The following is a 17,218-nucleotide window of genomic DNA, read 5'->3' as shown; positions in this document are numbered from 1 at the left end:
TTTGATTTTTGAACCACGTGTTACGTGTTGCTTATCCAGATTAAAACAACAACAACAAATGAATATATTTCTAAAAAATCCTCACAATGGCTCTTTTGTATGAAGATCAAACTCCCACAAGACCCTCAATGATCTAGCCCAGTGTTTCTTACCCTTGGAACTATTACCATATTGGGGCAGGATCTTTCTCGGCTGTGGGGTGGGATCGTTCCTCGCTGCAGGAGGCTAACTTGTGAATTGCAGAATGTTTAGAAGCACTCCGGCCTCTGTGATGCCAGGCGTAATGCCTCAGTTGTGACAACCAAAATGTCTACAGATATTGCTAAATGTCCCCTGGTGGGGGGATCAGAGGTAGGGCAAAATCATTCCCAGATGAAAACTCCTGCCTCATTCCCTGGCCTCATTTCCCACAAATCTCCCTCATCCCCTGAACTCGGTCACTTTAACCTTTCAGTTCCAGAACATCCTTTGGTACCTCCAGCCTCAGGACATTTGCACTTACTGTTCTAGCTGCTTGGAATGCTCTTCACCGTGTCCATTTCTTCCCTCCCCTTTATTGAGTTGAGTCTATTCATTCTTCATATCCCAGTTCAAAAGTCCCTTCCCCAAGGAAGCTCTCCTGACCTCCCAGTCAGGTGGGAGCCCTCCAGGGCACAGCATACGTATCTCACTGTCTTTTCCTTCACAGCACTTACGGCTGGCGTTCCTGCCACACTTGGCTGCTCCCTGTCTGTCCTCCCCACCTTGAGTGGAAGCTCCCCAAGGGCAGGGAGGACAGCCAACACCTGGGACAGTGGTCGGCACGGAGTGGGCGCTCAGCGGATATTTGCTGAGTGGAGATGGTGTCGTGGCATTGGCCTGAAACTTCTCTGTTGCCCAGAAACACATCTGTCACTGAACTTCCCTCTACCTGCATTTCCTCCATCCCCTCATGGCTGAGCTCTGCAGAACCCTATTAGATTGAAACAGGTAGACCAGAAAAACAGGCTCTATTTCCGGCTCGGTCCTGGGCAGTTCACACACCCTGACTTGTTCAGCCTTTACTTTAGCTGTAGGTAATTTTTAGCCCCAATCTACAAGGGAAGACATTAATCCTCAGGGAGGTTACCAAATTGCTCAAGGTCACATGGAAGCGTGATTTGAATTCTGGTCCGTCTGAGTTCAAGGTTAGGGCTTGCTTCTCTGGACTAACGCGAGCTTTGAACCGAGTTTCTGTTCTGAGGAGTTCTGGGAAGCATGTGAGTCAAGGAACACCACGATCAAAGCCTTTCTATTCTCAAACATTTTCACATCTCTTTGATCCAGAGTAACTTTCACTGGTTCCATTTTACAGATGAGCAAATTAAGGCCCAGAGAGGTGAGGGGATGGAGTCGGAGAATGACTCTACGACATGCCTGCCACCCCCAGCCCTGAGCTGTCACTCCTATGTTAGGATGTCCCCAACTCCAGGCATTTGTAACCTACCTTCACAATGTTCCCATATCCACATACCACCTGGTTCGTATTTGCTTAATATCTTCCTCTAAATAGATTCATTATTTCAACTAAAGAAATGTATATAAATAGAAAGCTTTATATCACTCCCATAAATGGAAAACAAAAGTCACTTGCCATAAAAAAAGTAATCATAAAAATAAATACTTGAAAGCAAAGCAATTATTATGCTCTGGCTGGACACCGTTGCTGGCGTAGGTGTCCGGAACGGACGCTTGCTCTTTGCTGAAAAAGCTGATTTGGGAATGCTGGAAAGGTTTTACAGTTTCTCCACCACCCAGCTGAGACTTGCTCCATTCTATGTGAGTTGATAAAGGATTCTTCTTCTCACTCTATGAGTCGATGTTATTTAATACCTTGTCCTCATGCCACCCCAAGTTATCTCCTGTACCAGCGCCCCATAAAATGGGGGAGAGCGCACTTCCCTCTCCTCTGGTAGGAGTGTTTATCTTACTCAAAGGACAGTGCTATCCGTCATTACCCATGATGGGTGACGTTAACTGAGGGTCTGGGCGTCGCAGGCAGGTCACACCACCCATAACCTTCACATCCCTGGGACGTGGGGTCTACTCTAGTCACCGCATGAGAAGGGAACATGAAATTATAGGGATGACCCTCGGTTTCCGTAGGAGGAAACTCGACTTGAGAAGACCACCCTCTACCCAATGAGAAGGAAGCCGGAACCCCCGTCGGGCCCAAAGCTCGAAGTAAGCGTGAGGGGTACCTCAGGGTCATTCCCCCGTACAGGAAGGAGATCCACAGCCAGCCCACCAGCAGGAACAGCACCATGAGAGGGAAGGCGAAAATGAACCAGGAGCCGAAATTCACCACATCGCACTGTGGGAAGAAACTGGAGAAGGGGGGGGATGAGAGCCCGCCGGGGTCAGCCCCGCTGATGCATAGTATACGTACAGGCAGCTATTCCCTGGCTAGAACACCGAGGTTTACGTGTAGAAACTAGAGTATGCTGAGTATTAACAGTGGATTGAACATATTTCAAGTTTTTTCCCTACATTTTCTGAATGTTCTATAATGTACCTACGTAATCAGCGTAAAGTAATAAAATGTATTCAGGGAGCAAAGGCCAATGGGGACACTCAGGGCAGCCTTTTCCCCACTTCCCCCACACTCCTGGCTAGAGAATCAGAACCCCGTATTACTTGGCATTCATTTTACATCCCCTCCTTCTAGACCAGAATGTCCAAGCTTATGCAATTAAAATATTGTGTGATTTGCATGTGATTTGCATGTAATTTACTCAAAATCCTTCACATTTGATATTTTTACTTCTATCGCCAGTATTTTTTCCTTAATTTTTTTTCAAGTTGGAAGAAAGCCCTGCTTGCCTCACAGTGGACAGGCAGCCTGAAAACCCTCTGACAGCACCTGCCCCCGCCCTGCCCCGTTCCTCCCTATCCCCCAATCGGTACCTGCCCCAGAAGGCCCCAGAGCCCACATCTTCCCTGTCCAGCCCAGGGATGTGCTCCAGCTTCGTCCTCCCGGCTGACTGGCCCTTTGCTGTCACTTCTTTCTATCTGAGGACACTAAAGGGGCCAAACCCAGATTGTCCCCACGTCTCAAGCGGGACCATCTTGGCTTCTGGTTTTTCAGTCCCTAAGCAAAACCCAGAAGGCACAGCGAGGCCTTGCTCAAAGGTGAAAAGACACCAAAGGTGTGCAGGGGGCTTAAGTCAATTGGGGGAAATACTGATGCCTGGCCCCCATCCACACCTCCTGAATCAAAGTCTCTGCCACGGAGACCCAGGCATATTTTTCTCACCCTCCTGGCTGACTCTTCTCTGCACCCTGGCTGAGGACCCCTGGCTTCTACCATCAACTCTGAAAATCAAAAGATTTTAGAACCTGAGAATATAGTGGAGGATTAAGGTTTAAAATCGGCTCAAGACGTAAAACACAGGTGTACTTAGAATTTCTCATGAAAATCACCTTGATGAAAAGTGATAGCAAACCTGCTCTCAGGAAGCCCAGCTTTCCCCCTTCATCCTAGGAAGTCCTTGATTCTTCGGTTGACTATCGAGAAGTTGGCCAGCACCTGGGGCCACGTTGCATAGGAAGCACTTCTGTTGTGTCTGTTTGCCAAATGCTTACATTTGCGTTCTTGTGATTAAGTGAACATATGATGTATTTCCACTGCAAAGGAAGCTTAGAATCCCCACCTCTCAGAATCCTGGACTCTGAAAATCTTAGGAACAGAATCTTGAAATACTGGGATTATTTACATCTTCAAACTAAGAGGCTCGGGATAATGGAATTGACAAGTCATGCCATCTGAGAATCTTTCTCTTTTATTCTCCCGCCCTGAGGGGTGGACACCCAGACACTCTTTGAACAGCTTCATTGCTGGGGAGACTTCAGCTTCTGGCAGAGCCCACTCCATGGTTGGCCTGTGCACCTGGTTGCCAGGCTTCTCCTGGAGCCTCACAGCCACAGACCAAAGCCGCTGGTTGGGGGTTGTTTTTAGAGTAGATGTCACATCATGTCATTACTTCGCTCCCAGCTCCCCACTGACTCCCCATCTCACTGGCAGGAAAAGCTGGGGTCCTAACAACTTACCTTATCTCCTCCCACGCTTCCCTCTGCCTTCCGCACCCCCGCCTCACTGGTCTCTGTGCTGCTTGCCTTTGAACAGGCTATTCCGTCTGGAATGCTCTTCCCTCCCGTGCTCCCATAGCTTCTAGGTCCCAGATGTCACCCTATTAGAAAGGTCCCACATCCCCGACCAGCCTATATAAAATAGCATCCTCTCCTGTCCCTTCCACACCCTTATGCTGTTTTGTTTTATTTCATAATTTATCACACCAACATATAATATATCCATTCCCCTTTTCCTTTATTGCCTGTCTCCCCCACCAAAATGGAAGTTCCCCAGGGCAGGCACTTTGCTGGGTTTGGACCCTGCTGGGCCCCCAGAGCATGGCCAAGAGAAGACATCCAGTACAGACTTCCCCAACGTGTAATGGAGAGGGACAAGGGTGGGAGGAGCGGAAACTCCAGGGCTGGGGGGAGCACACCTGCTTTTACCTTTTGAGCTGGCCAAGCAGGATGAGGTTGGGGGCCGTGCCTGTGAGGGTGGCAGTGCCCCCAATGCTGGCCGAGTAGGGGATGGAGATGAGGAAGCCCTTCCAGATGTTTCTGCGATACTCCTCCTCCTTCTTGCAGTCTGCCACAAGGTCCAATGGAGCCTCGGCCTCAGGGCAGTCTTTGCTTTAAACAAACCCAAAGAGAAGCCGTTCAGAGCACATTCAGAATCCTGGGCCTCATGGGGAAACACACTGGGTGGGTTGGGAAAACTAAGTGGTCTTCCTGGCGGGCATCTCAGCACCGGCATCAGAAGCCTCTAAAGCCGGGCAGCCTTCCAGCTTCAGTGCTCTGGGCAGGTGCCTCTGGTTCGGGTGAGTTCGCGGCGGCAAGGACTGCGGTTTATATGGAAAACAACCTAAATCTCCATCATAAAGGGGTTGGCTAGATAAAACCGCTCCTCTTTCTGGCTGGAACACCAACGCGGCTATTAAAAACGATGATCTCGATGGATGTTTGTTAAGATGAAAGATATCCATAACGTGAAGGGGGAAGTGTCGGTAACCGCACTGCTTAATTTTTTTTATTTTTAAACTATTCACATATGTTACGAATATATGAGTATCAAGAAAAATTTAGAATGGTATACACAAAGTTGCGTTGGTGCCTTTCTTGGGGGTGGAAATACGGATTCTTTTTTATCCTCTTTTTTTCTTTCTTTGTATTTTCTGGGTTTTCCTGGTGCAGTTAAAAGAGTATTGGGAAAGAATAAAATTAAAAAGTATTAATTATATAATTAAAAGATAATGACATTGCCATAAATTTATGGAGGTGAAAAGATGTTCCCTACCTTCCATTAAGTGAGACAGGTTACAGAAGAGCATATACGCATTAGCAATGTTTTTATTTAAAAAATGCATTTCCGTACATAGAGAGGCATCCAGAAATAGTCTAGAATAGTATTCACTTAACGGTTTTAATCTATCTTTGGGAGTGAGATACTGTGTACATTTTTCTTTTTGTTTAAGTGTATTCTTTTAAATTGTGCAATTATAAAATTTTTATAAGTGAATGAAATTAAGAATTGTCCCTGTATAACACATTAATTTCTTTTCTTTCTTTTTTTTTTTTAGAGAATCAAAGATACTTCAAATATCTTCTGGCCTTAATTACTACATAAGAGGCCCCTTATCTGGAAGGCAATTGGGATATGATTTGGGGTCTAAAAGGAAGACAAGGACTGGACGCAGCTGGAGACAAATGTCATGGCCTGACCTCTCAGGGTGAAAGTTCTACCAGGAACTGTGGGCTCCCCCAGACGTGGGGACCCAACCAGACTGAGCCTCACAACGAGAATGAGAGAACAGAAGGGGCCTGAGGGCTCATCTAATGCAAGCCCCTCTTTGTTCAAATGGGGAAACTGAGGCCTAGAGAGGGGACTTTCATTCCAATGGACATAGAGTCTCCATCCAATGGATGGGGTTTGCATTCAGGGGACATGGAGTTCTAGAGAATGAGGACTGGGTCTTTTCCACTAGATTCAGCACAAGCTCTGTGTGGGCAGATGGTCCAAGTAGATTCCTCAGTTGTGGGGTAGTGAGTGGCTGGGCCAGTCACAGTCACCATACCTCAAAGCTGGACTAAAAGCCCCCAGATATAGTACCAAGAAGGAGCAGAGACCATGAAATAAGACAACCAGACATGAGGTCACATCCCTCCTCTGCTAAAAGCCTCCACTGGATCCCATGTCATTCCAAGTCAAGGCTACACCATTGGCCTATGAGGTCCCTCATGCTCTGCCCCCCCCCCCACCACCACATAAGCGATTTCTCTGACCCTAATTCCTCCCATCCACTCACCCAACTCCAGCCATACTGGCTTCCTGGCTGCTTTCGACTCTCAGGATCTTTGTACCTGCAGGCCCATCTGCTGAGAACACTCTTCCCAAAGATCCCCCCTTGACCCCTCACCTCCTATAGGTGTTTGCTTACGTGTGACCTTCTTGGAGAGGCTTTTCCTGACCACTTATTTTAAAACGGCCTTTTCACACCCCACAGGCCCCCTCCCTAGCCTTCTTTCCTGCTCTGTTCTCCCGCATAGCCCTTACCAACCATCTGACATGCTGTGAATTTTACTCATGTGTTCGTTTCCTGTCATCAAGACGTAAACTCCACAAGGGCTGGATTTTTGTCCGTTGCTGCGTCCCTGGCAGTGCCTGGCTCATCGTAAGCTATCTGTAAATATTTGTTGAATGAATAAAACAGACCTGACTGATGTCCAGCAATGCCTCCGGCAGGTGACCTGACTTCCTGCTGTTTCATCACCCAAGGTAACAACGCCATGTGTAACAAGCGCATGTAGGAGCCGGTATGATCCGTACTTGCTCAACACAATCTCATTTGCTGTCAAAAAAACCCTCTAAGGTGGGTTCCACTCTCATGCCCAGTTGGTGGTTGAAACTAGCAGGGGCTCAGAGAGATTAAGTGACTTGTCCAAATCACACAGCCGGTAAGTGGCAGAGCCAGGTTCGAAGTCAGGTCTGCAGGGCTCCGAACCCCAAGATCTTAACCACGCTGCCAAATATAAAGGACACCAGCCACTAAATGTGCTGTCAATGTGAAGATGCTTCCTAAGTCACACCAGCGTGAAGGACTGTGATTGTCTCTTAGGAAGTTTTGTCTTTAGAGGCTCTGGATGCCGGTCTGCATGACTTTCCTCCTTGACTGTCATGTAGTTTGTATGCTCCTGCTCCTCTGGACCCTCCTCTCAGAGCCTCCCCCTTACCAGAGGGACTTAATATGCTCCCCTGCCCTTTCTACCTACGCTTGCATTTTTTTTAAAGGAGGCTGGGTATGTCCAAGCCCAAGCCAAAGGGATGGATGGTAGACACTTGGGCACTAGGTCATTTGGAGAAAAATCTGGGGCTGGGGGGAGGATTGCTTGCAGCATTGAATTCTTGTTCATCATCTCCTCAGATCAAGCACAGGTTCCTCCATCAATTGTACCAGGAACTCACTCTTCTGTGCTGGCAAGAAATTGCATCTCCGTGGGCACGGGGTGCAGGCCGTTCCTCCGCACAGCCACTAGGAGGAAAGAGCATGATGTCTTTAGTGTAATGTAACGAATGGACGGGAGCATTCCTGTTCTCATGTCGTCAGTGAAAAGGGCTTCTTCAGGTTTCCCTCCTATACTGTTAATTAAATTTTTTAAAAAGGCACTCAAAATTCCCTCCTTCCATCCCACCCGTCCCTATTTGAAGATGGCCCCAGGCCTGTGGGCAGGGATTAAGTGGCAGGTCCTCTGGACTAGACTCACCCAGGCTGCCATTGCCAAAGGCATATTTGAGAAAGACTAGTTAGAATAGATCAGCAATAGGCTGGGTGACCCCACTCTCTCTCTCATTCATTCATTCATTCATTCATTCATTTAGTATTTGTTGAGCACCTACTGTGTGCTATTGGGTATGAGCTTGTGGTACACAGTGAATAATACAGAACAAGCTCCCTGCTCCCATAAAGGTTATATTCTAGAAGGGGAGCCAGACGATAAATGAATACAGAACATCTCAGGTAGTGACGGAGGAAAGAAAAGTGGGTGATATGTGGAGAGTGATCACAGAGTGGGGACGGGAAGCAGGTGGGTTGCTGTGATCAGGCCAACTGAGAAGACACCATGAGCTGATGGCAGCTGATTTGAGACCTAAGGATAAAAGGAGCCAGTCACAGGAAGAGCTATAGGAAGAGGGCTTGAGGCAACAGGTGCAGCAAGTGCAAAGGCCCTGAGGTGAGAGTGTATCTGATGTGTTGAGAAGAAGAGCAAGCAGTAGGGCCGGAGGGGCATGAGGAAGGGAGAGAGCAGTAGGAGGGGAGGTGAGGGAAGGAGCGGGGGTGAGGAGGCCAGGAGGTGGGCTGGGTCACGCAGAGGTCTTGGGGCTTACAGCAAGGACTTTGGCTTCTACACCGAATCAGATGTGAGCAGAGCCAGGGGAGTGTTTGAGCAGAGGAGAATAGAGTCAGGACAGGTCTGGCTTCCTTTTAAAGACATCCCTTGTCTGATAGATTAGTCGCCCCAGAAGCCTTCAGTAACATTTTGGAAACAAGAAAAACTGAAGGGATTAAAATTTCTTGCAGCTAAAACCATTACTAGGAGCAAAAAGACCTATCTCTGAGCATTGAGAGTGTGACTGATAGCTAAACACATGGGTTCTGGGTTCAAATCACGGATCCGTCACTTACTACGTAACGTTACATCAGTGGTTCCCAACTGGGCCAAGTCTGCCTCCAAGGGACATTGGGTGATGTCTGGAGATATGTTCATTGTCATAACTGGAGGTGGAGGTGGAGGTGGAGGTGGAGGTGGGGGTGGGAGTGTGTTACTGGCATTTAGTGGGTAGAGGCCAGGAACGCTGTTAAACATCCTATTATAATAGCACAAGTCGGCCCCCACAACCATGAATTATCCCGCCCAAAATGTCGTAGTGCTGGCGTTGAGAAACCCTGGTTTAGATAAATCCCTTAATCTCACTGTACCTCAGTTCTTTAATTCATAAAATGGAAGTAATAATTCTCCTAAGGTTGTCAGGAGGATTAAGGAGTTGACCCATTTGCTATAGATAGAATGCTTGCATCCTCCCACAATTCATATGCGGAAACCTAATCCCCAATGTGACAAACTAGGAGGTAGGGACTTGGGGAGGTGATTTAGGTCAGAAGTGCAGAGCCCTCATGAATGGGATTTGTGCCCTTATAAAAGATGCCTCACAAAGCTCCCTTACCCCTCCCGCCATGTGTGGACACAGCAAGATGGTGGCCATCTGTGAACCAAGAAACAGTCCCTCACCAGACAACAAATTTGCTGGCACCTTGATCTTGGACTTCCCGATCTCCGGAACCGTGAAAAATAAATGCCCAATCTATGCCATTTTTGTTACAGCAGACTGAAGGGATTAAGACACCATTTAAAGCAGGGACTGGCAAATTTCTTCCGTAAAAGACCAGATAGTAAATATCTTAGTCTTTGGGGGCCCTATCGTCTCTGTTGTACTCAACTCTGCCATGAGAGCAGCCTAGACAATATAGAAATGAATATGTGCGGCTAAACCTTTATTTTTGGATACTGAAATTTGAATTTCATAGAATTTTCATATGTCACAACACATTCTTCTTTTGATTTATTCAACCATTTAAAAATACAAAAACAATGCTTAGCTCACAGGTCGCACAAAAAGCAGGCCCCAGGCTAGATCTGGTGGGCCAACGTTTGCCAGAATCGCCACTGAAAGAATTTAACAGGAATCTGAACGCTGGCAAGGATTTAGTCAATGTGGGTTTCTCTTGAGATAGAAGAAGAAAGAGGCCCTCTGACATCTGGAACTGGTCGGACCAGATATGCCGCGTTGTTCTCTTGCTGGACCTAAACGATCTTACACATCACCAGCGTCGGACAGAGATGAACATGAGACATGCGAGGGCACTTTATAATCTTGTCTTAGACCAAAGCCACTGGCCACCCACAAAATGCCAAACGTCCCCCTCTCTCGCCAACTGAATGGCTACTTCTTTACTAGTAGAATTGCCCCTGATTTCTGACATCGTTCAACGTAGAGCAAGTTCCTTAGACCCCCACAAATGCCTCAGCCACAGCCCAAGCCCCGTGAGAGGTCCTTTCTAACACGTGACTGAGGTCATTTCGGAGGAAGGGTCCGGACTCCAGCTGCAGCTCTTTCCTGTCTCAGCAGGTGGCTTGGGGAGCAAGTCCCGCCCCCTCTCCACTCTGGGCTGCTCCTTTCCTGTTGGTACCCACAGGGAGCGGGAGCCATGGGAGCCGTGGGAGCCGTGGGAGCCGACGGTCACTTGACCGCGGCTGGGCCTGCTGACCGCCTGCAGAGGTCTGAAGGCTAAATGCAGATCAGCTCACCCGGGTGATAAGACCCTACACGTTGGTGCAGCTTAAGTTTCCTTCAAGTCCTAGTTGAGAGGGATTTATTTATTACCTGTCTCCCCCATGGATTCCCAGCTCCACTGGTGCAGTCTTGTGCACTCAGAACACTGTTCGGCACATAGTATGTGTTCAATAAATGTGCGGAATTCATGAGTGAACGAATGAATGGATCAGTTACGCCACTGTTCTAAACCTCAGCGTCCTCCTACATAAAATGGGGGGAGGGCGCCTGTGCAGCTCAGTTTCCTCCTCTATAAAATGGGCACGATGACACGGCCATCCCTACAGCACCGTAGTGGAGAATCTAATGAGCACACACACGTGGGGCGCTGGAGAAGCCACCACCCACGTGGCCCCTCGGTCCCTCAGGCAGCACAGGGAGCCGAGCTGGGTGAAGACACTGAAGAGAAACATCAGGGCTGCTCTCCAAGATTGAGGACCCCCCACCCCGAGTCTTGTCCAGCGAGCCCTGCCCTGCCCCAGGCTCTGTCCCGCTCTGGCATGGTGCTTACAAGCAGATTCTAGTTTCAGACAGAGCTCAGCAACTAACTAATCCTTTTGCCTCCCTGAGGCCCAGTGTCCGCATCTGTAAAATGGGATCACCTACCTCCTAGCACCGTTATGATTACATGAGCTGACGCGTGTGAAAAATACAGCACCGCGTCTGGCATGTGGTCAGTCTTCAGGAACTGAGAGCTCACACTGTCATCATTGTTGTTGCTGTGGGTGCCCCTCATGGACCTAGAGCCCCCAGGAGCCTCCCCACCCCTGTCTTGGTCCACTAACACTCTTCCACTCCCTCCATGCGTGTCTTCACAACCTGCCACCAGGACAGAGCACAGAGACTGCGTGAAAGGGAACATCTCTCTTTTGCTCTGGCATTAACTTTGTTTTCGGTCTTAAGGCTGATCATTAATCAATCCCTGCTCTCTGATCCCACCGCCTGCGAAAGTAGGTGTCTGCCCCAGCTTCCCAGGCCCTCCTACCTCCTGACATCCTGCAGCATTCGGCAGAAGACTCTGGATTTCACCTTGCACCCAACACTGAGTGCGACCATAGGCAAGTCCCTTCCCCTTCCTGGGTCTCAGATTTTTTATCTTGATAATGAAAGGAAAATGGCTTTCAAACTTTTTTTTTTTGGCCGCTAGACTCTTTGGAAAAAACTTGTGTATGAGGCAGAATACCAGAGGTTAAGGGTTCAGGCTCTGAAGTCAGCCAGCCTCGATTCAAAATACCAGAGCCGCGGTTTTGAAACCGTGACCTTGGAGGCTAGTTCATCCTCTCTCTCTCTCTTTTTAAAATTTCTTCCTCAGTTTCCAATCTTCTAAATGACGTCACGGCTGGCGCCACGTCCTGCAGACGGTAGGCCCTGCGAAGAGCCCTATGAGGAGCCCCAGCACGAAGTACGGGTTCAGTAAACCATCTGTGATTGTTACGGGGATGCCCAGCGGATAAAACAGGTGAAGTGGGGGAGCTGCGGTAGACATAGGAGAAGGTGCAGAGTCTTCTCTGCTTGTCACCACTCCAAGGGGACGGTGACACGGTTCTCTGGAAGCCCCAAGACTCCGGGGAAACAGTGTGAAAACAAACGAAGCCAACTCTGGCCTACGGGCCAAATCTGGCCCACGGCCTGCCGACTGAGAAGGGTTTTTACATTTTTAAATGGCCGGATAAAGTCAGTAGAGGCCTAATATTCATGATGTAAAAATTACATGCAGTTTTCATTTCAGCACCCATAAATAACATTCCATTGGCACCCAGCCACGCCCACTTACTTACATCTCGCCTATGGACGCTTTCTCTCGGCAAGGGCGCAGTCTGAAGTTTGAACAGGGCGATGTGTGGCCAGCAAAGCCTGACATATTTCCTGTCTGGTCACTTACAAAAACAGTCTTCTGACCCCTGCTGTAGAACATCTCTTCCCTCCCACGTGGAAGACTTTGACCTTTCGTAGGTCCGGGCTCTGCTCCTTTACCAACAATGTAACTGATTCTGGTCATGTCACTTTCCCTCCCTGAACCTCACCTGTAAAGTACTTATCATCATTTCTAGCTTTCGGGGCTGACGTGAAAATAAAATAAGCAAGACCCTGGTGGCATGATCGGCAAAGACCCATACCACGGTAAACGAGATTAACTTAGACGATACGTGAATCGATATTGAGATTTTTAACATATAGATCAATTTTTAACACATATTCAGAAAAACATAACTAGCACTCAAAGCCCGTGGTTTCATGAATCATGTTTGCTGTGTTATTTGGCATAAATGATCCAGAGTTCCCAGGGTACATCTGCCATCTATCCCTCAACACGTGGTTTTCCCAGGTGGCATCTCTTGGTCCCCACATTATGTTCACGTACCAGCCAGCAGAACTGGAGGGCAGGAAGGGCAGGCCCCGGAAGTCGCACGCACCATTGCCACTCAGAGACTATTGGCCGCGCTTAGTCAAGGGACCACACCTAATTGTAAGGGAAGCAGGGAAATTCAACTTTTTCTCTCCAAAGCCATGTGCCCATGTGGGGCTTTGGTTACTAAAAGAACAAAGACTCAATATTGGTGATAAAGTAGAGATTTCTGCCCACATAGGAACCAATCGAAAGCTTCCTTTTTAAATACATTTATGTAAATAGGGGCGCCCGGGTGGCTCAGCCGGTTAAGAGTCCAGCTCTTGGTTTCCGCTCAGGTGATCCTCAGGGTCATGAGTTCGAGCCCCACGTGGGCTCTGTGTTGAACATGGAGCCTGCTTGAGATTCTCTCTCCCTCTCTCTCTGCCCTACCCCCTGCTCGCACGAGGAGCTCTCTCTCTCTCTCAAACGTAAATAAATAAATTAATTAAATTAAATACATTTATGTAAATAAAAAGAAAGATGTTTTAAAGCCCACAGAATGTGGCAGCCACTGCCACAATGAGGGAAAGACTAAGGGAATCATACAGGTGCCAGTGAAAAGTCCTGATAGCTTTGTGCCTCTGAATCAATCCTGAAACTGCCTTTCTCTGCCTTCTTGATATTTGAGGAAAACAAACCCTTATGTTTCAAGCCACCTGCAGACAGACCTTCTTTGCCTACGCTCCCACGGACGCAGCTGGTTCCATGGGTAAGAGAGTGCGCTCTGGAGCCAGCCTGCCAGGGTGCAAAGCTGGGCTCAGTCATTTGTCTGCTGTGTGACTTTGGGAAGTCACTTCCCTTCTCTGAGCCTTTGCTTCATCATCTAAGAATGCAGAGGCTACTTGTATTTTGTTTTGTTTAGAACACAGTTTCCGAGGTTCAAGGGAATCAAATCCTTCAGTTGGTGGCATATTCTCACTGTCCTTGTACAAGGACCCTCTTTTGTTTTTTCTTTTTCTTCCTTCCTTTCTTCCTTTCTTTCTTTCTTTCTTTCTTTCTTTCTTTCTTTCTTTCCTTCTCTCTTTCCTTCTTTCGTCCCTTTGATTCCCATTTCCCACTCCCATCCTTTGCAGAGCAACCATGCTGATGCGTTTAATCTGTAGGTTTTGTTAGCTTAAGGTCTTGCAAAATGGTCACTTGCATGAATTTTTCATTTACCTAATGGTATTGTCTTCTAGATCTCATTCTGGACTTTTCCCCCCCAATCACAACTATGTTTTGTGAGATCCATTTCTAGAACCATGTTCCTCTAATTCTTTGCTCCTAAAAGCAGCCCGGCGCTCAAGGGTACACACTTGACCTTCCCCTTTACTGGTGGTGGCGCTCACGTGGCTACGAACTCACCACACCACGGAGAATGTGCAACAGATGCTGTCACGCCTGTCCCTCGTGGACCTCTGTCAGAATTCCTTTGGCACTGGTATCCAGGAGCCAAACTATCGGGTTACAGGGTATGTACACTTTTCTTTTTTTTTTAGGGTATGTGCACATTTAATTTGATTAAATATTTGCAGAATAAGAAAGGCTGACCCCGTGCACATGCTGTCTGGCAAAACACAAGGGTTCCCATGGTCCCCTTCTTGCCAACATAGGACACTGTCTAGTTTTCTTATCTTTGCCAGTCTCACTGCAGTAAATCTCATGGTTTCAGTTTGCATTTCTCTAGGTATTAGTGATGTTGGGCACCTCTTCGAATGCTCTAAAATCAGGTGAAAGTCTCGTATCTACTTCCTAAGGCTGTTTTGAGAGGTAAACGAGATAATGCAGGCTAAGTGTTGAACTCATCACTCAGTACGCAGTCAGCACTCCATGAATGCAAATCTTTTAAAAACCAAAGTATCGAGGTTGACTTAGCTACTTTTCAGTTATTATTGCTATTTAAACACTTGGCACATAGGAGATGCTCAGTAGTGCATTCCCTTCACCCTCCCCTCACCCTCTGGGCGTCCGGCTCCCACTCCTCCACATTGGTGGGGCTGCCCCAGTCCCCTTCTGCAGCCTCACCTGCGTTCTCATCACTCTGCCAGTTGAGGTCCTTCTGAGCCTCCTTCTGGCTGAAGAGACTTTTCAGGATGGCGCTGGCAATGGGCAGCATCATGGCAGTGGAGGCCGTATTGCTCAGCCACATGGACAGGAAGGAGGTGGTCACCATCATCCCCAGGATGAGCCTGGGAACAGAGGGAGTTAGAGGTACATCCGGAACGGGGGCCTAGGAGGTCCTCTTTACCACCCCTGGGGAATCCAGCCCACTCGTTTTCAGACAGGAAGTTAAGGCCTAGCGAGGACAAGGCAGTGACCAAGTGGGGACCAGATTCACTCACCAGCCTTATTTCAGGTCTAAGGACACTGATTCCACACGTTTCAGTGAACTGGCCACAGGTACCCAAGGTAAAATAGTCCAAAGATACCCCAACACTGAAGTTTTCTCTCCCTTGCCCCCCAGTCGTTGATGGCTTCCATGACAGAATAAAGTCACCTTGGTTTGGCACCAAGACTGTCCACCATATCTCCCCAAACCATCTTCCCAGCCTCTTCTCCCACTTCCCCTCCCATTTCTACCAGGCACCTGCTCAGACTCCCCTGGACTCACCAACACATCCAACAGGCCCCGATCTCCTGCCTGCCTACCATTGCTTGGCCCCCTCCCACCAGCAGGAATCCAAATTCCATGATCTTTTTTCTTTACATTGAATTCTTAACCCACCTGGAATTTATTTAGATGTCTAGTATGAAGATCTAAGTAGATTTTTTTTAAAAGAATAAGCCAGTTATTCCAACGCTCACCATTTACTGAATAATCCATTCCTTTCCCACTGATTTAGATTTCTTCTAGAATATGTATCCAGCATTGAAAAAAATCTATTTCTGGACTAGTGTCATGCTGTTTTCATTGTTCTAACTTTATCATATGTTTGAATAGCAGCCCCACCCAGTCTTCAAGGTCAAATGTAACGTGCTCCATGAAGAAGTCTACCCCTTACCTCTCCTGTGGGCTCCCACACCACAGATGCCCCTCGGGTTAGAATTCCGCTTTGCACTGGAATCAGTCCTATAGATACAATCTCTCCCACAGGACTGACAGTCCCTCCAGAGCCTGCGGAGTGCCTGACACAGAGCCGATACTAGAAACCTAGGAGTTATCTAGAACCTTCTTCTCCTTAACCACTACCCCCATCGATTTTATCAACCAAAGAGCTCTCAAAGCTGCCCATTCTGTTCATCTCCACTGCTACCACCCCAGTCCAAGCTGTCACCATTGCTCGTCCGGACACCCAGAACAGTCTCCTAACTAGGCTGTCCCCAGAGTCACCCCTAATCTGCTCTCCACCTGGCAGCCTAGAGGAATTTTTTTTTAATGCAAATCTGGTCATGTCATTCCCCAACTTTGAACACTTCGAAGTGGAGATTCATAACCAGCAGGGCCATGGATATAATTCAGGATGGAAACGAGAAGGGAAAACGCATTTTTATTTGTCTAACCTCTAATGGAAATTAAGTATGTCCTTTGGTGATAAACAAACGCAACAAAGCTCAATAGTATTAGAAGTGCCTGGGACTCCGTCACCAATTAAGATCACAGATATTTTCAGATCTTGTTATAATAGATGCAAACATCTTGGAATTCCACTGACACTCAAAACAGCCTCAAAATGCAGTTGTTATTAGGCCAGTAGAGGGATCTTACCATTTACCGTAAAGGAGTACATACGGTACCACGTCACAAATTTGTTTTTAAACATTTATTTGGGTCACTGCATTTGCTTGTGTTTGCTGTTGTTTTAAATCGTACGTGCTTTATACATTTAAAAATATTATTCTAGCAAGGGATCCTTAAGATGCAACAGATTGCAAAGGAAAAAAAAAGATTAAAAGAACAGTGCAACCCTATTATAAAGTCCATTTAATTCTCTTAGGATGAAAGTTCAATCCTAGCCAGGGAGCCCAAGGCCCTGCAGGAATGGCCCCTGCCTCTCCATCTCTCCGGGGCCATCTTGCCACCCGCTCCTCACCTACCTGGGCTATTAAATAGCAAACTAGGAAGATAACGACCAGGATTTATTGCACTTTACAGGTCTAAGCTATTACATCTTAATTTTACAGCCAAAGAGAGAGAAGTTAAGTCATTTCACAGAGCGGGAAAAGTGGGGTTCAGCCCCAGCAGTCTGAGTCACCTTGCTAAGATGGCCCTCTCTAAAACTACTGGACACGAATCACTGGGGGCCAGGCCTGGGATAAGCATTTCAACTGACTCCCCAGGTGATTCTTTTTTTTTTTTTTTTTTTTTAAGATTTTATTTATTTATTCGACAGAGATAGAGACAGCCAGCGAGAGAGGGAACACAAGCAGGGGGAGTG

At 47.6% G+C, this 17,218-nt stretch overlaps 1 protein-coding gene across 7 annotated transcripts in view; it reads right to left on the bottom strand.

The window, feature by feature from the left end:
- SLC13A3 (solute carrier family 13 member 3) overlaps positions 1-17,218 on the bottom strand; it is a 71,778-nt gene that overhangs the window by 28,096 nt on the left and 26,464 nt on the right. For 4 of the 7 annotated variants that reach the window (XM_048222244.2, XM_048222243.2, XM_048222246.2 and 1 more), the window contains exons 3-6: positions 14,868-15,031; positions 7,550-7,616; positions 4,537-4,719; positions 2,220-2,345 (exon numbers count right to left, since the gene is read on the bottom strand). In XM_048222244.2, coding sequence (XP_048078201.1) covers positions 2,220-2,345; positions 4,537-4,719; positions 7,550-7,616; positions 14,868-15,031 — 540 coding nt within the window. The remainder of the gene's footprint in view (positions 1-2,219; positions 2,346-4,536; positions 4,720-7,549; positions 7,617-14,867; positions 15,032-17,218) is intronic. The other 3 variants (XM_048222245.2, XM_048222247.2, XM_048222249.2) reach the window with 1 other exon arrangement.

Source organism: Ursus arctos, unplaced genomic scaffold (assembly GCF_023065955.2).
Source record: "Ursus arctos isolate Adak ecotype North America unplaced genomic scaffold, UrsArc2.0 scaffold_16, whole genome shotgun sequence".
In the NCBI taxonomy this organism is placed as follows: domain Eukaryota; kingdom Metazoa; phylum Chordata; class Mammalia; order Carnivora; family Ursidae; genus Ursus; species Ursus arctos.
The sequence above is the reverse complement of the archived record's forward strand: the minus strand, read 5'-3'. Positions and strand labels throughout refer to the sequence as shown.